General features: G+C 40.1%; 2 protein-coding genes across 4 annotated transcripts; both read left to right on the top strand.

The window, feature by feature from the left end:
• Positions 1-789: 789 nt before the first annotated feature.
• Positions 790-19,470, top strand: fyna (FYN proto-oncogene, Src family tyrosine kinase a). Of its 2 annotated transcripts, none has more exons than XM_031747212.2 (12): positions 790-962; positions 9,217-9,473; positions 11,328-11,424; positions 12,791-12,889; positions 13,113-13,216; positions 13,426-13,575; positions 13,702-13,866; positions 14,434-14,613; positions 14,970-15,046; positions 15,431-15,584; positions 17,035-17,166; positions 17,902-19,470. In XM_031747212.2, the coding sequence occupies exons 2-12, from the start codon at positions 9,227-9,229 to the stop codon at positions 18,108-18,110; spliced, it is 1,614 nt and encodes a 537-aa protein (XP_031603072.1). In that variant the 5' UTR covers positions 790-962; positions 9,217-9,226; the 3' UTR covers positions 18,111-19,470. The 2 variants fall into 2 exon arrangements, with proteins under 2 accessions (XP_031603072.1, XP_039459711.1); XM_039603777.1 differs by lacking the exon at positions 790-962 and adding an exon at positions 8,494-8,647.
• Positions 19,471-19,907: 437 nt separating this feature from the next.
• LOC116326103 (E3 ubiquitin ligase TRAF3IP2-like) lies at positions 19,908-24,580 on the top strand. Of its 2 annotated transcripts, XM_031747222.2 has the most exons (10): positions 19,908-19,955; positions 20,110-20,512; positions 20,583-20,719; positions 21,429-21,534; positions 21,714-21,904; positions 22,384-22,472; positions 22,554-22,622; positions 23,054-23,158; positions 23,842-23,916; positions 24,006-24,580. In XM_031747222.2, exons 2-10 carry the CDS (start codon positions 20,181-20,183, stop codon positions 24,174-24,176), a joined length of 1,275 nt encoding a protein of 424 aa, XP_031603082.1. In that variant the 5' UTR covers positions 19,908-19,955; positions 20,110-20,180; the 3' UTR covers positions 24,177-24,580. The 2 variants fall into 2 exon arrangements, with proteins under 2 accessions (XP_031603082.1, XP_039459049.1); XM_039603115.1 differs by lacking the exon at positions 21,429-21,534.
• The last annotated feature ends 390 nt before the right edge of the window (positions 24,581-24,970 follow it).

Genomic DNA, 24,970 nt, shown 5'->3' with positions numbered 1-24,970 from the left:
GTGTGTCACTATTGCAACAGAAGAAAAACCCATTTATACGTGTGTACTGTATGCTCTCTGTCTGATATTCATCAAAATAATTAAAAAAAAATTAACAGTTATTTAAATTTTTTTTAAGTCTTTCACACAAGAAACTCACGCAAACTATACATAATTTTATTTATATAATTTAATTGCACTGATCCCTTTAATTATTTTAATAAATAAAAAAGCTACAGATATGTTGAATTTCATTTTGCATTATATCTGTGCAACTGTGTTTTACTCGCACTAAAAGGCGAAATAAGCCACTAGACAGAGCTCTAAATGACTTGAACAAAAACAGAGAATTTGCCAACCTTGCCCTGTTTTTCAGTCATACTCCAAAGAGGAGGAGGTGCCCGGCCACACATTGTAATCTCTCATTGGAGGAAAGCGGTGTCAGTCGAAGCTACTGGTCGGTGTGGATCCGCATCAAGCGTACGCAATAACATCTGCGTCAAGACAACCAGAGACAGACCCAACAGTAAAACACCATATGCTGTCCAAAATAAAACCACCCTAGCAGGTTACTTTTCTAAATAAGTATTTTAGTGGCTTATTATTGTTTGAAAGCGATAAGAAGTAGTGGAACTACTAAATCTTGAAATACCTTGAATTAATTTTGGTTACAGAAACATGCTTTTTAGCGTTGCTTTCGTGCAATATCGATTTTTACAAAAAGCTTTGCCGACCAGGAGATTTATTTTGATAGTACTTGGCGGAAGCTGCAGTTTTACTGTGGTGAACTTGACCCCCTGCGCCGTCGTCATCATCCGTACACACGGCGGCGACAGGAGCTCCTGTATCGGCAGGGACGGGTCTCCCACCGCTATTCTCTGTCTGTGCGGAGGAAAAACATTGACAGAGAAGAAAGACGACCGCGAATTTCCTCCACGAAGCTCCCTCTGGAAACTCCGATGGATTAATTTGATTTTTCTGCGGTGAGCACGCTTTTCTTTTTCTTCTGTTGAATTTCAATTGGTGCGCCCGCCTTGTCCCCTATTTTGCGCTGTGGAAAGCGAGTTGAATTCATCTCGAGAGAGAGAGAGGGAGAGAGACAGAGAGAGCAGATGAGATAAATAACACATTTTGAGTGGTTGCAGTCACGCCAGTCTTTACTCCGAGTCTTCCTCGGAGGGCTGGCTTTGTCTGATTTGCGTAAACATTGCCCTCGCTGAGGAAAAGACTGGGAGAGCGGTGATGGTGACTGTGGATGATGTTTTGCAGTGATTCTGGAGAGGGGGCTCTTGTGTTGCAGCAGGGATGGATGCGCTGCAGAACAGAGCTGACCACTGAGGCCATGCACACACACACACACACACACATACACACATACACATATACACACACACTCACTCTCTCACACACACACACACACAGACCTAATAAACGCCAGGCTGGCCTTCGGACAGCCTCTTAATTGTTTACCTCCACAGGAATTATCATATGCTTTGAGTTAATTGCATTGCCACGCTGCTAAACATCCAATTAAAGCTGTTCCAGTCGGGTTATCTCATGTGTCTGGAGGTGCAGCCATCCATCTTGTGAGCAAACACTGGGGATGATATGTGTGAGCCAACCCCACTGTTACCCATGTGCAATAAGTTAGGCAGCAGTTATTGTTTTGGTTGTTAAATTGTTCAGTCAGCTCCCTGAAGGCCTGAGTTCAGCCTGCCTATGAATGACTGCACAATTGGTGTGCATGGTATGTATCAAATTTGAATGAAAGGAGTTGCATGTTGTGCTTCATGGACCGTGCACTTTTCCCCCTTCAGGCTCTCTCTCCCTTATACAGTTCAACCTGCTGGCACATAAGCTGCCAAACCTGAAGTAAGTTATAAAGAAATGCACATGCTTTTCAAAATAAGGCTCAGTTGATAACTTTAGTTTAAGACCATTTTGCTGGTAGGTGTTGGTTTGTTTTGACATCTACTGTGATGACTATCATTGTAAAATTAATCTGTCAAGCAGCACTTAACTGTAAAATCATCATTAAGCCACATTTGAAGATGTTTTTCTAGCTTCTAAAATGTGACCATTTTCCATTATTCTGAATATTTAGGAAGACTTGGTTGTTTGGGGGTCTGAAAAAAAATCAGGTTTCATAGATGGAAATTGCAGTGGGTATATTTTATTGTATTCTGATGTTTTGGGCACTAAATGAATGAAAAGTGTAAAACAGTCGCACATTTTTAGCATTTTTGTATTAATAATATAAGCAAATCAAACAAGTTGCAAGTTATTTATTTTTTGCATCTGCTAATTGGCTTATCGTTGTAGCTCTGCGTCCAGCCCTTGTGCGCTGTGTGGCTCGTGCCAGTGTTTTACACTTTCCATCAACTCAAGTGCGTTTTTTAGTTCTGCCAGAAACCTTCCATCCTCCATTCCTGTAAACCCACCTCATCATGATTTCCACTGGATTCTTGCATCGACCATTACCCTCCACTGGCACAAGATTTGGAAAGAATCGTTTAAACCCTCAGTTCAGACTGTCAGGCAGAAGCGGCAAGAATCTGCTCTGGTATCTGGATAATACTTTTTTCCTGTTTGGAGAGTGTTCACCTAGTCTGCACTGGTCTCGCTGACTGAATAGACATATACAATGGGGTCGGTGATTTAACAACATGACTCAAGAAGCTCAAGTATAGACACTGTGACACTAAAACACAGCTAAACCCACACGCACATACTGTATGAATCTCAGCTGCGTGTTTTATAACTAGCTCTGTTCATTCAGCACACGAAGAATGCTTTGAAAGCTTTAACAGTGTTTCATTGTGCTCATAATCTTGTAGCAGAGTGAAAAGTGGCCATTGTCTCGTTGTTGATACACTGAATGAACTCGGTTGTCTGACACAAGCAAATGTTGTAACTATTCAGAGAATGGCAGCCATAAGGAGGAGATTGTCAGCGTTGTACCAAATCCAGCAAACATAACAGTGGGTTTCACGTGCATTCAAATGTCACACAGCTTTTTTTAAAAAGGAAAAAAAAAGATCTTCTGTTGGTTCGTTGGTCTTGTCTTTGTTCCATGATCAGAACGTTGAATTATGGAGTTGAATAAGGTCACACTGAGTGCGATGCCAGTGGGAGGCATGTGGGAAGTTTGACCTTGTTTTGTGCCTTGTCAGTGATCTGAGTGTAAAAGGACCCCCACACTTCAAATTAAACAGGATACCTTTTAAGAAGATGTGTTGAATTGCAAAATAGACTGAGGAAAGACTGTATTCAGGAGGGATTTGTAAGTCCATAGAGGTTAAAGTATCGCAACATTGCCAGATGTAATGCTCAATTGACCATAATTTCCACAGTTTATTAGTCAAAGCCACATTTCAATTTGTTTTTCTAAGCTGAAATAATATCTTGTAAACTTGTTACCATGAAGTTCAAATGTAGCAAATTACTCTGCAGACTTGTATGATTATATTATATTGTAACATTAAGACTTTATTGATCTCCAGAGAGAGAGATTAATAAGGTTACAGCATTTTAAGAAAAATGTAAAAACACAAAAATTACTTAAAATAATGAAATGATTGAAGGACTTGTTAGAGTCAGAGTCAGTTGCACGTAATGTTACATACTTTCCCTGAGCTCACAGTTATGCACATATAGATACATATTTCATAATCTTGTAACACTTAGAAAATCGTCAGATGTTCCCTTTTTAGAAGCTGCAGATGTTACACTCATTTCTTACGTAATTCTTAATGAAATAATTGTCGCTGTTTAGGGAATTTCAGTCTTTTTTTTTTTAGTCTTACACATCCAATTATCTTTTTTTTTTCTTGCCCGTAACACAAATCAGACTGCAGATATATTTGTTTTTCAGGCCTGACTGAGTCTCTCCTGGTAAATCCATCAGTTGGACTGTGCGACCCTGACATGTCTGTCCTTTTAATGTAGTATATTGATTGCAGCTTTACTCCAAATGACCCACTATCTCATTATGGCCTCCGGCGCTATGACTGTTGTTATGGATGATTAACACTCGAGCCTGTGCGGCATCAAAATAAAGGCTGTCATTTGGGTAAATTAATTTCCAGTTGAGCCGAGCGGTTGTGACAGATAAAGTAAAGCGGACCCCGTTGCTGTGTGTTCGGTACCCATTCAAAAAAACTGCTTGTTCAGTGGTGCATTTGATAAAATAGTGTGAAAGCCGATAGTTATTAAAGATGGGCCGCAGTTTAGGTTTAGTAAGCAAAAACAGTGGATTTACCTGTGGTGGTAGGCGTGATGCAGAGGGTGTCCTGCAGCGATATTCATAGATATTCTTAAAATGCCTCACATGTACCTATTTTTAGATGTTTCAGTTTACATATGTTCCATGAACACCTCATTTATGGTCAGTTTCTTTAAAAAAACATAACTTTTTAACACAGATTTTGTCAAAATTAAAAACTTAAACCGAAAACACCAACAGCAGAAAGCTGCAATTTTTACAGTGTCCACTTGAGGCTTGCTCTAAAAGGAGTCGGTTTCAGTCCAGTTTACAACTGATGGTAAATGGTATGTAGCAAATGAAACGCAGAGTTTTAACATGTTTTTGGTGAAAAACTTGAGGCCTCTCACCTTTTCTTTCTCTTTGGCTTTTGAATTAACTCTTACAGCACATTGCAATCTTGTCCCCGAAGGACCTTCCTGATCACGCCATTGTCACTCTCTCTACAGCAAGCTGCTCATTTGGGTCTGAAAATAGCGTGATGATTGCTATTGCAGAGGCTGAGGTGGTCATGCAATACCCAGGCTGTGCCATGAAAGGGAACAAGCCCCGAGGCTTTGACGCCATCATCTGCTGGTTTGGTGTGTGGGGGGTTTGTGCTGCAGGTCAGGCATCGAGTAGACTTGCGTGTGTCTGTGTCCATCTCCACCATGATGAAATGCAGCTAGAGCACCAATCTAAAACTTATGTTGTGATCTCATACATAGTGTTGACTCATGTGTGTAACCGGAGAGCAGAAATGTATCTATGACGAACGCTCGTGAACTCTTATTAAATTACCCTGTAAATGTGAAAAGCTGCTGATTCACCGACTCATCTAAAGGATTCTTTATCTTGTAAATCAAAGATGATTGATTGGAATTGCAACACATGATTTAATGTTTACAAATACACACTGTGCTATAAAAAGGCCACACAGGGAACATGTATGAATAGTATATTAAGGCAAAATGTTATAGATTCTGTTCAGCTGAATGGTAAATGCATGCTAAAGCTACAGTAGTCCCTGGCCTTTTTAACTTGAAGAGCAAGATTTTCATAATCCCCACAGGCAGCACAACGACATGAGATTTCCCCTCATTTACTCTGATCCCTGCAGGAGTGGAGGCAGTGCTATTTCAATCACTTGAGTTGAAGAGAAAATCCACCAGAAAACAGACTTCACCTGCTCAGTTAATATATTCTGGTGCTACTGCAGTTCTCCGCCAATGATGTCAAACACGTTCATCTTATTAACCCCACGTTTAGAGGTTTTGGTATCGACGGGAACATAAAGAAATGCAGCAACTATGGGAAGTTAAGATTGTCTTGATATTGTTTTTCTCTCTGTTGTGTATTCACAAGAATTTATTTTTATTTTCAATGCCTGACTGCCTCAGGTCACCTCTGTCATTCGAGGGCATTGTCAGCCCACAGCTGAGAACTCAATCCCAGTCCTCACACGCGTGGACTTCAGGCACGTTCTTGCTAAATACAGTCATGTGATAGTTCCAAGTTCTAAAACTAAGCACCCTCATGATTCAATAGTTTGTAGAACTACCTTTAGAAGTTATAACTTGAAGCAGTTGTTTTCTGTATGACTCACTTTCTTACATCATTGTGATGGAACTTTTACCCAATTTTCTTTGCGAAGATGGTTCAGTTCATAGAGGTTTTTAGGCATTTGTTTATGCTCAGCTGCCTTAAGGTCCCACCACGGCATTTCAGTCAGGTTGAAGACCGGGCCGTTACAACACTTTGACCCAAATGGCTAAGCTTTAGCTGTCAGACAGATGGCCTCGCGTTTAACTCTAGAATACTTTGATATGCAGAGAAGTTCATGGTCGAGTCGGTGACTGCAAGGTGCCCAGGTCCTCTGGCTGCAAAACAAGCCCAAATCATCCCCCCTCCCCCACCGTGCTTGACAGTTGGTGTTTGTGCTACTACGCCTTGTATCTCCAAACATGGCTCTGTGTGTTATAGCCAAACATCTCTACTGTCCATTGGACTGATGAGGCCACTTCTGTTCTAGACATTTTGTAGTTTGTTCAGATTCAACTTTGCAAACGTAAGCTGTGCTGTCACGTCCTTATTTAGAGAGAAGAGGCTTTTTCCTGGCAACCCTTCCAAACAAGCCATACTCATTCAGTCTTTTTCTAACTTTACAGTCATGAACTTTAATATTTAACATGCTAACTGAAGCCTGCAGAGTCTTTTACAGGTTTTGTTTTTTTTTTTTTTTTTTTTTTTGCAGTTTCTCCAACCATTGAAGGGTCTGACCTTGGACTGAATTTACTGGGACGTCCACTGTGGCATTGCATTACCCACACACCTGAATGCTTCAGTTATATGGACAAAAAAGTTTTCACATAACTGTACATTCATAGCTTTCCTGGCCATATAAATACTGTAATATCAAAAGCCGAGTGACAGTACTGGATATGTGGTTTTCTTTGTTTTGTTATTTTTATTTTAAATTATTTGAATTGGACTGAAATCACAATGTGTCCCAGTCCTCCTCCTTTTTTTTTTTTTTCTCCATACAATTTTGAGCCCTGATGAATTCACACTCATCGCCACCCAGTGTTAACTTGGTTTGGAGGTCGTCTTTGGTTACTGTCAGCTGTCCCGATACTTATGAAATCACTGCAACATGTTGAAAAGACACGTTTTGAACTCAACTGTGGAAAATCAATTCATTCTGCTGTGTTTGTAGTACTCCAGCTTCTTTTCCTCAGTGAATTGTTAGAGAGAATCCCTTTTTTGTTTTATATCAGTTCTCAGATGTCTATTAAAAAGTCAGAAAATACCCATCACAACATCCTGACGTCTTCATTTACTTGCTTTGTCCAGCAAAAAAAGATAAAACGAACAGCAAAACCAAGTGTGGAAGCACTGAAAAGTCCACATATTCGCTTTGAATATTGCTTTGATTTGTTCAAGGTTGGTTAAGTTCTCTTTTGACTAATCTATTTTTTTTATTCTTTGTCTTATGCATTTGCTTATTAGAAATACCGAGCCATTTATATATAGGATTTTTACATTTAAATATATCAGCTTTAGAGCAACGTGCTGTAAATACCAGAAGATTGGAGATATAAATATAGATGTCAAAACAGATTATTTTATATCTGAAGGATTATTGGAGACGCAACAGCAGCCGTGCTTCTTGTATTTCTGTCTGCGGTCTCTGCTTCGGTCAGAGCTTATACTGTAATGCTGCCGCTGGGCTCGTTTCTTCTTCTGCGTATTTTATGGGGTTTTATTGGCAGTAATGAATCACAGTGATGTCGGTCTCTCTGCAGCAGTTACGTCCTTTCGTTACTTAAGCAAACTGGAGCTAAGCTGTATAGTGTGGCAATAATGAAATCCTGTATACAGAAGGAAAACTCAGTTTTTGGTGTCAGAGTCCCTCTTGGTACTTTTTCCGTACAGGCAACACAGCAAGGATTTTTCTTGTCGAATGAATGAATGAATACAATTTTATGCAGCAGAATTAGTTTTTCTAGCTGGTTATTCATCAGATGTAATGTGATCTTTCAGAGAAGTCTGACCTCAGGCTTAGCTCCTTCTGGACCAAACTGCTCTCTCTGAAGTATAATAGATAAACATTCATGGGTTTACAGCAGCTTTACAGCAACTTACACTTGAAAAACCACTTTTGGTGTTTTACCATAATCTTTGCAACTTTGTAACAACAATAATCATTTCAAGATTTTGACACTGCACCATCATGTGACCTCTTCTCAAAGAGGGCATTATTTCCCGTTCATCTGATACATGCATTTTCTCCTCATCTACATATAGTGCTTGACTTGTTACATTCTGCAGCATTTTCTCCCAGCATGCAGCAAGTGACACATCTGTTTGCACTTTTTGCCTGTGCAGGCATTAAAGTTTCTTGCTAGTAAATGTAAAACAGGCCCAAAGGGCTTTGATCTTATACTGTGTAGCTTTGCTTGTAAGCATTAAGCACCAGTCCTTCAAAAACAAGCCTGTGGTTCCTGCTTGTTTTCTGCTTGGAAAATAGTTTCCTTAGAAAGACGTGCTTATTTTCCAGTATTAGCAGCATTACCTAGTGAAGTAAAACCTGTGTTTAAAGGCAGATTGCGCTTTTTGGAGGTTAAACAGCTGGGGTAAAGAGCACTGGGATGATTTCCCTTGTCCTCGATCTGTTGCGGTGTTGACTTTTGCTCCGAACACCACCTCCCTCCATTCACCGACACTGTAAACAAGTATGTTTCCAATTAGCTGCCTCTGAAGTCAACTGCCTGCTTATGCCGTTGAAAGACGGCGCTGCTGCCGGGGCCCTCTTCTTAGACATGCTGAACCGGTTTCGCGAGCTTCCAGGGCTTAAAGGGGGGGTTGGGGAGTGGGACACGGTGAGCCGAAATGTTCATTAACTTAACTGGGTCTGCAAAGACGGTAAGGCTCTTTTTAATTGACAAAGCAGAAAGCAGGCTGTGTCCCTCGTTTCAAAAACTGGTTTATCTTTGCTTTAGTGAGGACAAATGTTCCATCCGCGCGCGCGCGTGTGTGTGTGGCTCCTTGTAATGCAAACAAAAATAAAGTAAATGCTCACTTGTGAAGTCAGTGGCTCGGTGTAGACTGTCCTCCTCAGTGTGGTCATGTAATCAGATGGAAAAGTAAACCGTGATAAGTAGGGCCATTAAATTGTTTTATGGCCAGTTTAACTGGATATTCTCAGCATAAAGCATTAATGCGAGCGTACATATGCAGCGGTCATATTTGCCGAGCACATACAGCTGTGGTGCATTGTGTTCCTCCATTTAATTAGTAATGCATCTTTTAAAGCGTCGTGTTTAATTTCAGCCTAATTGAAAGATTTTTCAGAAGACTCTGTGGAGCTCTCAAAGGAAGCTCTGAAATAATGGGAATATTGAATCATAATTTCCCCAGTGGAGACGGCTTTTGAGCTATTATTTTACCTAAGTGCTAATTCCATCTCGCTCTCTTTCTCTCTCCACCCACAGACAGTAGAGAATGGGCTGTGTCCAATGTAAGGATAAAGAAGCAGCAAAACTCACTGATGACCGGGAGACCAGCCTTTCGCACAACTCGGGCTACCGCTATGGGTCCGACCCCACTCCGCAGCACTACCCCAGCTTTGGTGTCACCACCATTCCCAACTACAACAACTTCCACAGCGCAGCCTCGCAGGGAGTGACTGTGTTCGGAGGAGTCCACACGTCCTCGCAGTCTGGGACCCTCCGGTCTCGGGGAGGCACAGGTAATATTAAACGGAGATTAGACTGTGAATGCATGTGAGCTACTTTACATGTCTTAGACTCTTAGTTTTAAAGATATTTGTCACTTCTGAAAAAGAATAGAAAATATCACCTTTTAAAACTGATAATTTAAAAAATATATTAATTTGAATTTGGTTGCCCGGAATAAATTCACTGAGTACCCTGTTGGAAGATAAACTTACATGCTGTTAAGTAATGGGTCAAATTATAAATAGAGCAATTAAAGGAGAAATAAAATGTCTAAAATTTAATGTCTAAAAATGTCTCTGAAGGCTGCTAGCTACCTGGTAGTAACTCTTTCATGTTCAGAGCCAGGTGGTTTTATGAGTTGCTGTTGTCTTCTCGTCAGCTCAAAGCAGTCCGGCTGTTCTCCTCTGACCTCTGGCATCAACAAGGCATTTTCACCCCGAGAACTGACACTCACTGTATATTTTCTCTTTTCCGGCCGCTCTCTGCAAACCCTAGAGATGGTTGTGTGGGGAAAATCCCATCAGGTCAGCTGTTTCTGAAACCCTGTGACCAGCCCATCTGGCACCAACAACCGTGTCGTATTCAAAGTCACTTAAAGTCAAAGTCACTTAAATGACCCTTCAGTTTGAACTTCAGCAGGTCATCTTGACCATGCATACATGCCTAAATGCACAGAGTTACTGCCATATGATTGGCTGATTAGAGATTTGCATTAATAAGTGTATGGCCTGTGAGTATAGATGTTTAAGAAAAACAGCTTATGTTGGCTTGTCAGCTTTCTGTTCTCAGAATTACAGGCTCAACTTAAATAACGGCTGAAGTTCGTGGCTTGTGTGGCGTTTACTAAATGAATAAGTGAGCCTTCTCTTGTGTGTAATAGAGCCTCAAAATGAATGGAAATGCCCTAAATTATGACCAGTTCTCTGTGAAGAACAATGACAGAGAGCAGACTCTGAAGAGTGCTTCAAATGGGGAGAAATGAGCTTTACACTCCTTTGCTCGAAATTTGAAAGCTTCGTATCATCCGATGTATAAATCGCCACCATTCTTGCTTTGATGTCTGTGACGTACTTTGAACCCTTTTTGTGGTTGAATAAAAACAACATCTTTGAAATTGCCATCACCAGCTCGCATGAACAAGAAACTACTCTAAGAGGGGGAATGTGAAATAAAATGCATGTCTAATTTGTACAGTGAAGACTTGAGGGGCAAGAAACTGAAACTATAACAGATGTAGAGCAGAAACTTGATCTGATCTGCAATGACCTCAACATTTCGGACAGTGTGCAGATTTGGTCGACATTAGGATTCCAGCTTGGAGGATTTAGATCAAATCAGAAAATGAACATTTACAGTTTTAGGCTTATTAACAGATACAGGCAGATTTGTGATTGGCTTAATATGAATGTTTTACTTTTTTTGAAAAAATAAAATGTCCCACACAAGTCCTTAAAAGTAAAACTTCACCATAAATCACAAACGGTGCGAAAACATCTCAAGAGTCTCCAAATTGTTGCTTTTATTTAAAATTTCTATGAGCGAAAAACTCCCATAATTCTTTTTAAGTTAGCGCTTCCAGTGAGATGTTTGGAAAGATAAAAGAGTAGATTGTGTGTATTTGGACATGAAATGAGCTGGAATATATTTTTTTTTTAATTTGTTTTGTTTCTAAGGTGAAAACAATGCAGCAGATGGGGTGTAAAGAATAAACAAAGAAGGCAGTAATATTTATTACCGTTACATAAGTGGCAGCTCCATGTGTTAGACAGATGAATGAACCCTACAGTAAAAATGGAATGAAAAACCCACCACCATAATATTTCAGCCACATAATCGCCACACGCAACATTTTTGTTTTCCGGCAGGGGTGACTCTCTTTGTGGCCCTTTATGATTATGAAGCCAGGACCGAGGATGACCTCAGCTTCAGAAAAGGGGAGAGGTTCCAGATCCTCAACAGCACGTAAGTGTGAAAACATCTGCATGACAGCACCGAAAGGGTGGTGGTTGTTTTTTCCTTCTCTGGTCCGTCTGTAACAAATGTTACACCGGCACCAATCTGACAGACTTAACCGGGTCTGTGAGGTTCTTGAATTCTCCTCACTTTTTGTGTAACTACAGTGATTTTTGTTGCTTTATCGCATCTTTAAAGGAGAATTAAACAGTCAGACATACTTGCTGGCTGTGAGTGGGCGTTTCCCATGGTAAATGCTGACTGACATCTGAGAGCCTCTGTTCTGTCTCCCTGTCATTTTGTGTTTTCTCTTTCGCTGAATCCAAACCAAGCATTTCCCCTAAATCCAACCAGTTATCTCAGCTACTCATAACAGTCAAACTTCAGTCCCTAACTCCAAACGGAGTGGGAGGTCCTGCTGGAAACATACACTCACCAGCCACTTCATTAGGTACACCTTCAGAACTCAGCCTTAATTCATTGTGACATAGATTCATCAAAGTGCTGCAGAGACTTTGGTCCATATTGACATGACAGCATGACACTAAACACTAGCCCACTACTAACCTAAAGTACATCCACGTTGTTTACACCAGATGTCTGTCCCTTCTCTTCTGACCTCTGGCATCAACAAGGCATTTTCCTGTTCAAACCATTCTCTGTAAATCCTGGTTGTGCGGGAAACTGACACCAGCAACCATGCCTCGTTCAGCGCCACTTAAATCCCCTTTCCTCCCCGTTCTGATGCTCAGTTTGAGCTTCAGCAGGTCGTCTTGACCACATCTACATGCCTAAATGCACTGAGTTGCTGCAACGTGATATGAGATAGAAAGCAGTTGAAAGGTGTATCTAATAAAGTGGCAATGAGTGTAATTCTTTTTTTAACCAGGAAACAGTCTATAACAAAGGGGAACCAAAAAGCTATTGCTAGAACATTTATATATTTATTTATAAATATTAATAATATATATTTGCACAGGGTTGGAGGTGATTCCCACCGGATATTATTTGGGATATAAGAAGCGCATTTGTGGCGACAAATGAGCAGACGGTCCAAACGTTGTCCTGAAAATTATAAAGCACTCAAATCATAGTTGCGAATGAAGAACTTCAGCTGTAGTCAAATTTATGAATTCAAAAATTGAGTTTATAATTTCAATTTCAGAATGGTTGAATCACACAAGGGTGGTCATACACGGGGGTGTCTACATTACCAAACAACTGCTTTGAATGCTGTTGTTTTAGTGCAAATCTAAGACAAAGTATTAAGAACAGTGTGTTTATTTCTTTAAATGTAGTGCATCCACTCTGTTTGTTTACACGATGAGTAAATGGTGATCTAGCTCTCTGTTAAATCCACCCTCTCATTTTTCAGCGAGGGAGACTGGTGGGAGGCTCGTTCTCTCACTACAGGTGGAACTGGATACATTCCCAGCAATTACGTAGCTCCCGTGGACTCCATCCAAGCCGAGGAGTGAGTGAAACTTTTTCATTTGAGCACACACTCTCACACGCAGCCTCCATGGGTCTCCGAGGCACGGCAGCTTCATCACCGGAGACCATAAATATTTCAGAAGTCAGCTCATTGCCTTTGTTAGATGTGACATGGTTGCACGCACAGTACAAATGGAATATTTAGGAAAGCACTGAAAACAAATTTCCCACTTCTTTTTTTCCATTGCTCCTCCTCCCTTCAGCTGGTATTTTGGTAAATTGGGTCGAAAGGACGCAGAGAGGCAATTGCTCTCCAACGGCAACGCCAGAGGCACTTTCCTGATCCGTGAGAGCGAAACAACTAAAGGTACTCAAAACGAGCAGCAGCTAAGATGGTGACTGTTTGAACGCTTTTAAACTTTAGGAAAACTGACAGGTGTTTGTACATAAGTAAATAATTAGGAGCACATTAAAGTGAAAGTAAGTAGAAGCAAATTATTTATGGATAAACCTAGAATAAGCCGTCAGACTAAAGATTGAATAACTTAAAATAACATCACAACCAATCTGTTCTAGGAGCCTACTCTCTCTCCATCCAGGACTGGGATGACGTGAAGGGAGATCACGTTAAACACTATAAAATCCGCAAACTGGATAATGGAGGCTACTACATCACCACTAGAGCCCAGTTTGAGACACTCCAGCAGCTAGTGCAGCACTACTCGGGTGAGACTCTGCTGCTCAGTGTGTACAAAAACATCTTAATGGTATATTGTGTGTGGGTTTTTTTTTTTCTTCTTCTTTTACACTTCCACATTTCTCATGTGACCCCAAATTGCACGGTCATTTCAGCCAGGGCTGCAGGCCTGTGCTGCAGACTGATCGTGCCGTGCCACAAAGGCATGCCTCGTCTGACCGACCTGTCTGTCAAAACCAAAGACGTGTGGGAGATCCCGCGGGAGTCGCTGCAGCTTATTAAACGCCTCGGCAATGGCCAGTTCGGAGAAGTCTGGATGGGTGTGTAGCTTTTTCCTCAAATTCCAAAAATTCCATTTTGACTAGAACGCCATTTTTGAGCTTGTTGGGATTTCTGAGTGGATATAAGATTTTGGGGAGGGCTTGGATTAAGTTAAACCCTGAGATAAATTATTTAATATTCTACAACTTTGAAGTCAAAGGTAAGAAAACAAAAAGTTATTAGAATATTTCTAGCTTTATCTAATTCATCAGCATTAAAATAACATTTTGATTCATTTCTCCCATTTAAAGAAAAATGCATCCATCTGTGCACGCTCAGGTTAACAGTCTGTCCCAGCTGTGACTGGCTGATAGGCGGTGTGCACTCTTGGTACAGAGAGAGACAGCCAATGCATGTATTTGGCCTGTTGGAGCGAACCCAGAGAATACATGCAAACCACAGTTTTAATTACAATCTGTTATGTCATACTCTGACTTAATGCAAATTTCAGGGAGTATTTGTTTCTAGTTATGTGTTCTACAGATTAAGTTAAAAGAAGCATGGCCTGTTCGTTTTTTCTTTTAATTTGACTGAATTTGACTGAATTTTGGGTTTTTTCTTCTCAGGTACGTGGAACGGCACCACCAAGGTGGCAGTGAAGACTCTTAAGCCCGGCACTATGTCACCTGAGTCCTTCCTGGAGGAAGCTCAGATAATGAAGAAGCTCCGACACGATAAGCTGGTGCAGCTCTATGCTGTGGTGTCCGAGGAACCCATCTATATAGTCACAGAGTACATGAGCAAAGGTAGAGGCTGCTTTAACATCATCATTGCACACATGCATTCATGCATGCCCCTAAATAATGTTGCATAATTTTTATATCTGCATAGTAGAGTATGTGTCGCAGTTTGCTGTATAGCAAATGAAGTTTATTTCACATTGTGAGTGTTGGGCAGGATGAATTTGCGATGGAAAAACAGATTTTCAGTTACCACAGCAATACCTAACAAACATCTCACTAAGATGTAACATTCTAGGCAGAAATCCCAGAACTGATGCAACATTAGCACAACGTGATGCTTGTAATGATGTGGCAGCCCAAGAAAACAATAGCCTGATATCCTGATTGTATTTTTTAAATTTATTTTCTTATCTTTTCAGGGAGTTTGCTTGATTTCCTGAAGGACGGCGAAGGTCGAGGCCTCAAACTGCCAAATCTAGTGGACATGGCAGCTCAGGTGCTGAAAATCTTGATGCTAAGAAAACATGTTCCCAGGGAAAGATGTTTCCTTTAAGAGCTTAATTGACTTTAATCATCTCCAACTGTTACCAGTTTAGTCATTTAATCTCAGCACTGCTCATTTAAAGTCTTTTGTTTTGGTGATTTCCCAATTTTTCACAGACCTTGCACAAATTCCCACGTGATTCATGTTGTTTACTGAGAAAGTAAATATATATAAAGCAAATCTGTAGGTTTTCAGTTTAGAGAGATGCTTCACTTTTGCTGTCCCACTTTTTTAGGGTGATAACATTTGTGTAAATCTTCTTTAGCACAGATTTAATGACCTTGAAGCTATACATTGAGATGATGTTCAATAGGAAAAAAACCCTCAATTTCCCAGGTGGCAGCAGGCATGGCTTATATCGAGAGGATGAACTACATCCACAGAGACCTGAGATCTGCCAACATCCTAGTCGGAGACAGCCTGGTGTGCAAGATTGCTGACTTTGGTCTGGCTAGACTCATCGAGGACAACGAATACACAGCAAGACAAGGTAGGCTTCACTCCAACACATTTTCATAAATCCATCGCTAATGCCTTCCTGCTTGTTTAAACCACAAATGAATTAAAATGACGTTGCAAGAACACACAGTACATAAACTGCAACGTAGGTTACAAACTTCAAAAGTGAAAAAACTTCCAGACTTTATTGTATTTGTGCATTCTTTCAAATCTGAGCAGCAGATTTTGTGTCAGAATTGAGTAATAATTCAGTCACATTTAAAAACGCTGACATAGAACACACACCTGTGATTTAGGGTGTATTCACAATACACAGTGTACTGGATTTTAATGCATTTCGTGCCAAACGGTTTTCAAACGTATGTGCTGATTAACTAAGATAAGATCTATGGATCGCCTGGTGTGAGTACATGCTTCAACTTTCTTTGCGTTTATGCTGCTTAGACATTGTAATAAAGACGATATATGACTACAGACCGTGCTTGAGAAATGTCTGTTCAGTAGCAAAGTAGTCCAGTGGTGGTTGTATACTAGATTTCTTATGTTTCAGTGAGTCAGGTCAGATATTGACTACTACTGGGATAAAGATTAGAAGCTTGCACATGTTTTGTCTAACCCTGTAGGATTCATTAAGTTCCCTGTAAACTGCCATCAGAGGAAAAATGTTGGTGGCTTGGCAAAAGGGCTTATTCCATCCAGTTTCACACACAAACGCACACACACATTTGTGTTTCTGTAACTTCAGAGGACATTGCTTTAACCAAAACCTAAACTTTCCTGATGTTGACCCCTGACCTCTTCACCTTAAAATGTTTTTATGCTGTTACTGACAGACTTATGTCACAACACGAGCAGCACTTGGAGCATGCTGCTTTTCTTTTTGAGCAAGAATTTGTCTTGATGGAACCACTGGAAAGCGGATGCACGTGTGGTTTGCGCAAAGACAACCAAAGATGTGTTTATACAGGGGTACGGTGCCGGACTTCAGACCTCCTGAAAGGGCACTTGTTTTACACGAAAATATGCCACTGCGATTATTGTTTGAGGGATGACGAGGAAGCAGCCAAAACCTGATTCACTCCAGTGTTGTTTCCCCCCTGAGTCAGATGTGAACCACACCAGGAGGACTTCAGGCTCTGTTAGTCACTCTGTCAACATGTTCAGTCACTCATTTGGTAGAAATTGAAATGTTTACTTGCTCGACTCGGGCCAAGTGCAAACTGACACGGAGATGGATAATGGAATGGTTCCGTTATTTCCCTGGTGGGATGTAATGATGTCCTTATGTGCCTGCACTAATCAAATCAGTGAAGGGAAAAAAATCAGAACAGTGAAGACTGACCTACTTTAGTCTTTAGGTTTTGGTGGAAGCCGCTGCTGTGTTTCTTTGTGAATATCTGGAGGGATGCAGAAGCAAAATAATAAACGTTACAGCTGTTTGAGAATGTTTGCAAAATTAATATCACCTGAATTTATTTTAGGTGCGAAGTTTCCCATAAAGTGGACCGCTCCTGAGGCTGCCCTCTACGGGAAATTCACCATCAAGTCAGACGTGTGGTCATTTGGTATCCTGCTGACAGAGCTGGTGACCAAGGGCAGAGTGCCCTATCCAGGTGAGAGTGCTGAGCTTTGTGGGTTATGTAATCACCTCTCAAAACCAATCAGATGGCTGCATTCAGTTAATGCAGGCTGTGACACGAGACTTTGCAAGATTTAAAAGGGGCAAAAAAAAACATTTTGCATTTTGCATTATACATAGAAATGTTCCAAGCTAATGAATGTGAATTGTTCCAGTTTCCCTGACATTATAATTCCATTTTAAGCTTTATATGAGCTGTTTAGTGTCTATGTTATGATTGCTGCAATGTTTTCAGTTTCCAGTGTAAGGCTTAAGGCGACATCACTTCTGTGCGAAGCACTATTTCTTCAGTTCAGATCAAAACGGAAGGCTCTTTTCTGTCTTGACTGTTCACATTTTTATGTTAATCGACTATTACCCCATCTTAATGTCACATTGCAGCCAATAGTAGATGCAGCAAGTCATCTACTAGTCTGTTCCAAGATACTAAAGCTCCTGATGCAGATATTGGAGTGGGAAAGTTGGATCGAAAACACCTGGGTGGAGAAAGCAGTGCTTCTATTAATCTTCGTATGAATGCGCTGTATAAAGTATAGAAAGGGTGCTTAATTTCGCTTGACTAATATAACAGCCTGGTTGTTTGCTTACCATTTAAGCAAAGTCTAGAGAAATGCAACTTATGAAAGCTGTACAGAAAGATTGCTTACAAACTTGGTGATTTGATGGCAGCACAGCCCTAAACTCTCACTCTCTGTGCTCCTTTGTTCAGGTATGAACAACCGTGAGGTGCTGGAGCAAGTAGAGCGAGGCTACCGGATGCCGTGCCCCCAGGACTGCCCCTCGTCCCTGCATGAGCTAATGCTACAGTGCTGGAAGAAAGACCCAGAGGAGAGGCCCACCTTTGAGTACTTGCAAGCCTTTTTGGAGGACTACTTCACTGCCACTGAGCCTCAGTATCAGCCAGGGGATAACCTCTGAGCGCCGCGGCCCTCGTCTCATGTCGTTTCACCGAAATTCCACCAGAGGGAGCCAGACACCACGCGTTCTTTCCCATTCTGCGGCTCTAATGGTTTTAAAAGCTGGCAGACTCGCTTTCCAACCTTCAGACGTCATAGAAACAGGACAGAGGGGTGCAAACACAGCAAAGTGACTATCAGAATTAGAAGTGACTGTCATGGATGAACGACATGAGTTCTGTTGTGTAACATGTATGTAATGTAAATACAAATTGCTTGTTTACTTATTATCTTTTTTCTGTTTTGTATTCCTTTTGATAATTTGGAAATGTGTGATTTTTTTTTTTCTTCTTTTTTTCCCCATTTTTAAATGCAAGGTATGTGAGAAGTATGTGAGGCTCACAAGCTGGTTACAGATGTAGGAATAATAATTGTTGGGAATAGTTAGACACTGTGGACCAAAGTGTATCTGAAAATTAGTTTTTTCTTTTTTCTGGGAGTCCACTGACTTTTTTCTTTTTCTTTTCCTTTTTTTATAAGGTTAATGTAACAATACTTTTCTCCTCTTCTCAAGGACTTTAGATGTACTATAACACCTGTTCTTGCCTTTTCTTGTTTAGTAATATTCTTATAATGTAAGGGAATGCCTTCATGCTTTACACACACTAACTCAGTGCATCATGGACTCTTCCTCCCAAAACTGTATGCCATCTGCACTAATATTGTGCATTCATTGCATTTCAGCTTCTGCCAGTGATCTTTTTTTTTTTTTAGGACTGGCTTAAAGTGACTTTTAAGTTGAGCTTTACGTAGTTCAAATGAGGACTGACCTCCTCTCTAACTGCAATCTTCGTTCAGCTGACTGCTTAGTATACTGACAGTATTTTTAAATGTATGTTGCAGATGGCAGCAGGCTGTGTAAGACTTCCACACTGTCTTTATGCTTCAACAGCCAAACAAACTGCCACTTGATATGAATGAAGGATCTGTACCTGTGTTTGTCCCTCCATAATGTGTATTTGAATATAACATGTTGTTTGTGAGACCAAATACCTTTTAATTTCATTTTAAGAACATTTCAGCCAGTTGTTAAGAGAAGCGAATAAGTATTTCCAGGCATTCGGCTTTGGATAGCATTTCATCTTCCTTTACTATCAATCTCCTCTCACTCTTAGTGTGTAATCACATGACAATGTGCCATTTATGTGTATTTATGTTGCTCTCCACGGGTGGAAAAGTCAGCAGAAACTTTTGTATCACTCCGTTTGCCCTGAGTTTAGTAGGTATTCAAAACTTTTGGTCTCTATTTATTGTCTCTGTCTGTTCTGCGTGCACAGCTGTTTTTGAAATAAAGAATCCTGCCATTATGACGCCACATTTAACACTGTTTGTGTAGCTCCTCTGACTGCACCCATTCTCAAGCAATTTCAGGTTCTCAGCGACAGGCATGGTGAATAAGCAGACATGTATCAATATTGAAAATGACAGAGAATAAATGAGCCTGTTTTTTTTCCTCAGGGTGAATTTCAGGCAGATGACAAGGCTGAATATGCAAATCATCTGAGACATGTATGCCCTGCAGCCAGACAGCAATCAGCTGCATAACCTAAGCCTGTTTTATCCCACGCTTCTTTTTTTTTAAAGTTGTAATGTGGACTGCTTATAAAAACAATTTAACGATTAAACAAACAGTTTAAAAACAACATTATGCCTTACTCATGCAGGTTTTCCTGTCCAATCTGGCGCAGGCATACAAACTGCATTCTTGGCTCTGATTGGACACGCAAAGGCGTGAGATATTTGCATATAGTAGGTTCCAGTACAAGTCTGTGCATCCACAGGAGTCCTGAAACCAGACTTTTAACAGGTAGGTGATGCCTCTTTCTAGTGCTTTACCATAGACATGTTTATGAGCATGAACTTTCATGTGGTTTTTTAAATACCTCCAAGTAAATTAAGCTCCATCTATTAATTTTAACACGGAAATGTTTGCTTTATACATCTAATTTCATGTGGAACAGGATGTGCCTCAAGCTGAGATAAAATCGAGAAATCTGGAAAAGAACCAAAGCTAGAAAACAGCTTTCAACTTATGAACACTGCAGTAAGAGCAAAGGAAATAGATCGACCGAGGTGCTGCATGAATGCAGATTATTTCTACCGAAGCCCAAACAGATGCAGAGAAATGAATCAAGAGTTTTGCGGGCAGGAACTTCATTTTCTGCAGCATTTGGAGCTGATCCAACCCAGAGAACCAGAAGATGGAAGAGAAACATCTTCCGGGATGAATCTACATCATCAGACTTCTGATGACAGCTTTTCTCAAGGAGTGATGCCGAATGGCGCAAAAAGAGAGTGCGGCTGCTGGGAATATGGAGCAAAGCGTTGTGGAACAACTGAGCCTCCAAATGGAACCACAGCGGGGTAACCATGTTACACATTTAGGGAGTGAAAAACTAGCACACATTTGATTAATTAAAGCATTCATTTTCAGAGGGGAGGATGAATGCAACGCTCAACCGGAGAGTGATTTAGAAGAGGAACTCGAGGCTCCTTTGCCGCTGAAAGATGACAACGAGTGGCAACACTGTACTCCCTTTTTACTTCCCCACCACGACATGCATAGCTGCGGTATGGAAAGCAGTTCTGTGATCTGTTGTGATTCTTTTATTTGTGTAATTAGATGAAAGAGGCTGTGAATACTCTGTATGTTTGTAATACATATACCTATGACACACCTGTAGGGTAACACTTCATGATGTGTCCTGCGAATAAGAGCACTGTTCCCCTGTAATTAAATGGAATTTTAACGTATTTAATTTGAAATTACCTACATGTACTTGAAGGTAAGTACACTAGAAAAAGGGGCTAACAAGTATGCTGTACTTTGGGGCATGTGGCCGTATTATGGAGTGACTTAACCTTGCCTAACTTCTGAGTACTTTACAGGAAAGGTGTCAAACTTTGTGCAGTAAGTAATTTTAAGTACAATGCAGGTAAACTAAAGCAATTGAAAAATAGAAAAAACAGAAAAATGTAAAAGAAGTTTTAAATATTACGATGACATTTAAACATTTTGCAGTCCAGTATTTCAACATTCACTATGAGAGTTTATCAAACGTTGTGTATTTTGTGTTTTTAAACCTGTTGTGAATTTAGGGGCCGGCATAATAATTAGTTTTTGCTGTGTTTGAGGTGAAAAAGAAGAAAAAATGGTGCTGATTTACTCTTGATTTTAGAAAAACTGCTTTTACTGAAACACTTTCAACAGACACTCCCATAGAAATGTTTAAACTGTACACAAGGACCTTCGTCATATTGTGAACTTAATACTCTGCAGGAGAATGGCTGTGTAATCTCAACCCACTCAACAGATACCATCCTCAGTCACGTCACCTCTCTGCTCCTTTCCAGCACTGGACACCTCGGAATCAACCCCAAAATGGGTGAACGCAGCTGACGATATATTCAGAAAACAACATTTTTTTTTTTTTTTTTTTTTTAACATGTATGGTATACTGATAAAGGTGCAATGGCTACTCCTTGGCAGTAGCCATTGCACAAGATTGGCAAGATTATGTGAAAAATGTTGGTCTTTGTATATTTTTCTTTCTTGCTGCTTCAGGCTCCAGTTTCATGACCACTTTATGAATAACATCGTGGGAAGTGTCTCAGTTAACGTCCCTCAGTTCTCACTTCCCACTGTGGAGGATGTTTCACGGGTCAGCATGCTGAATCTGCGCTCAGCAGGAGCAGAGGAGTCCGCTTCGCATCCACACGGGAAAAGGAAGAGCATCCGTTTGCCTGATGAGTGCCGTGAGTCACTTTTTTTTGGCACGGTCTCTGTAACAAGGAATGCACATTTAAGTGTTAACGGAACAGATTAATTAGTATCTTAGAGACATTTCGTCACCAAAACAGTTCATGCTAGCGCAGAAACGAGCTACTTAGCAGGTAAAGAAGAAGTAATATTTAATTGTATAAACATTTTTTTCCCTTTATTTTTAGAAATCAGTGACCCAAACCCAGTGGTAGCTTATTTTCTCAAAATGTAATTTGATACCAAAGGCAGTCAGGATGAAGGTATTTCACCTATGTGATCATTTTTATTTGCTGCTGTTTCTTCTTTTTTGAAACTTTTTAAGTCACAGTTTGGCTTTGAACACTTGCACTAAATGAAGCAACAACAGCCAAACCAGTATGTAACAGTATAAGTACGCTTATATTAAGCTGACACTTAACATAAAGCTTTAAGATTTTGATTGTTTGAGTTTTATTATCTTGCCTCTTCTCAGGAAACGTTTTCATCACTTACTCTTCGGACGTGTCCTCAGAGATGGTGCCCTTTGTGGATTTCCTCACACAGCAAGGCTTTCGACCTGCTGTAAGCTTCCACCCTGTGTACACAATCATTTCTCCAATATCATTAAACACTTTGCTCACAGCCCTAACCTAAATTTCACAGATTGACTTATATGACAGCTCCATTAGATGTATGGATGTCAACAAGTGGACAGACAGTTTCCTTAAAGATGTAAGTAATTATGAGAACTGTGTGCGAAGTTATATTGTTACCATAAATTGCTGCAAGTATCTGTAAGAGAAGACAAAATCTTCTACAAGTCTACCTTTTTTTATACTCCTTACTAGGCTACGCTATTATTTGCACAGGTCTTGTAACATATGTTTTTATATCTTATTTTTAAACTATGATTCTAGCTTGATGTAGCCAGTCTGCTTTCTGTTAGTGTTTATGTAGTTATGTGGTTATGAGCTCCGGAGAATCTCAGATTTCCCCTGGGATTAATAAAGTACCCATCATCCAGATCAGCAAGAGTGTAAATTTACCCACTAATAGATAAAAGAATATGTTTTCCCTGTATCTGTGTTTATTTCAAGTTACTTTTGTATGAACACTGTCTTTTTATTCAGTGTCTGAAATTTCTGTCTGTTTTTTTTAAACAGCCGTTAACCCTGATTATTATCGCCATCAGTCCAAAGTACAAGGAGGATATTGAAGGACCTGCAGTGGACAGCCATGGTCTACACACCAAATATATCCACTCAATGGTGAGAATCAGGAATGGAGGAAATACTCAAATACTGTACTTTAGCAGAGGAGTTAATACCACACTGAATTAGAAAATGCAGTTAAAATGTTACAGTTGTGATACTGTGCAAAAGTCTTGAGCCACCCTTAAATTATTTCATTTAATTTCTTTAGACGGTCTTGAGCAATAATTCTCCAGGCTTTCTGAATGGCTTTTTTCTTTGGACATTCAAGCATAAAAATGCATTTAACTTAAAGGATTAACCAGTGTTATGTCTACACACGACAGAGAGCTTAGCAAAGAAACTATTTTAAATTGTATCTTTAGACACTTTGTTACAAGCACTATGTCAAATCATAAGGACTAGGCTTAAAAAACAGATCTATAGCAGATGAGCAGTATTTACTCTTACTCCAGGATTCGATGTTTCAATGAATTGCTGCAGCAATTTCCAGTCATCCTAGTAAAATATAAATAAATGGAGCTGACTCCAGACTTTTTCCACAATGTTGTTATTTATAAGTGTTCAGTATGTAAAAAAACATTTAGGTTTTTTTTCTTAACAGTAAGTTTCATGATTAAGTTCTTCATTCCTTTATTGTTTATTAATGTTTATGAACACAAAAAATGATCTCATCTTTCTTTGCATAAATAATATGCAATAATGCTGACAGTATTTTATTGTATATTTAATTTTGCTAGATGCAGAATGAGTTCATCCAGCAGGGGAGCTTGAATTTTAGATTCATCCCGGTTCTCTTCCTTTGTGCATCCCAGGTCAGAAAACATTTCCCATATTTATCCCTTTGTATTAAACTTATCTTTATTATATATTTAAAAAAAAAATCTGTGGAAACTCTTGACAGAAACATGTCCCGAGCTGGCTCCAGAATACTCGCGTGTACCGCTGGCCGCAGGACACTGAGGATCTGTTACTGCGACTGCTGAGGGAGGAGAGATACGTGGCTCCTCCTGTACCTGTGGAGCTCAGCCTATTCATCAGGCCTGTCACCATGAGTGACGCAGCTACACTGTAAACAAACAAACTGGTGTTTGGGCATGTGTCTGGGTTTAAAGTTTCTGCTTTAAAAGCTACATTTTGCAGTAAGTTTATTTTACAAATCCACAGTTTGATCCAGTTTAAGTTGAGATATAAGCTCATGTTCCAACTTCTATTTTATGTTAAGTGCTGTTTTTCAGATGACACAATAAAGTTTTTTCCATGTACTTAGACACATTTCTCTGGTACATTTACTATACACAGAATACATTATATAATAACTCTGGATGGCATTCCTACCAATGGTGTGGCTTATTAGCACAGGTCTCACCTTTTGGACATATTGGCCTGTGGGAGACTTTCTTGGATCTTCATCTGGGTTGCCATGGCCTGTGGGTCACCCACATACTTGTAGATGTCCAGATTACCTTCTCTCTCTTTGCAGCATTTCCCCCTTCTCATTATTCACTCCACAGCAGTGTTTGCTAATCACAGTGTTATACACAGTGCTTTTGTTGCTGTTATTTTTAATATTTTCATGGTTGTGTTTATCATGAAAGCAATGTTCTTAGTTTAGCATCAGGATTAAGAGGGTGGCCTTTTTGCTGTTGTTGTTGTTTGGATTGGATTGCTCTTTTTACTGTGTGAAATCTAACTATCTATCTAACTTTAATGAAATTATCTTAAGACTGGCCAAACAGACCAATCTAAAATATATTTGAATAAAACAGAACAGACTTTATCCAGAACTTTGGGGTGCAAATCAGTCACCCACCATCACTTTAGCTGCTACTCAGGTTTTTCAGATGTCAAATGTCAGTGGGGTTTTCA

This window comes from Oreochromis aureus, linkage group 19 (genome assembly GCF_013358895.1).
Source record: "Oreochromis aureus strain Israel breed Guangdong linkage group 19, ZZ_aureus, whole genome shotgun sequence".
NCBI lineage: Eukaryota > Metazoa > Chordata > Actinopteri > Cichliformes > Cichlidae > Oreochromis > Oreochromis aureus.
The sequence above is the reverse complement of the archived record's forward strand: the minus strand, read 5'-3'. Positions and strand labels throughout refer to the sequence as shown.

Excerpts from the sequence above, each read along its gene's own strand:
- fyna (XM_031747212.2), top strand. The coding sequence starts at position 9,227 with ATGGGCTGTGTCCAATGTAAGGATAAAGAAGCAGCAAAACTCACTGAT. Across the intron at positions 9,474-11,327 it reads CCGGTCTCGGGGAGGCACAG|GGGTGACTCTCTTTGTGGCC; the intron begins GTAATATTAAAC and ends GTTTTCCGGCAG. Across the intron at positions 11,425-12,790 it reads TTCCAGATCCTCAACAGCAC|CGAGGGAGACTGGTGGGAGG; the intron begins GTAAGTGTGAAA and ends CTCATTTTTCAG.
- LOC116326103 (XM_031747222.2), top strand. The coding sequence starts at position 20,181 with ATGAACACTGCAGTAAGAGCAAAGGAAATAGATCGACCGAGGTGCTGC. Across the intron at positions 22,623-23,053 it reads CAGACAGTTTCCTTAAAGAT|CCGTTAACCCTGATTATTAT; the intron begins GTAAGTAATTAT and ends TTTTTTAAACAG. Across the intron at positions 23,159-23,841 it reads CCAAATATATCCACTCAATG|ATGCAGAATGAGTTCATCCA; the intron begins GTGAGAATCAGG and ends TAATTTTGCTAG.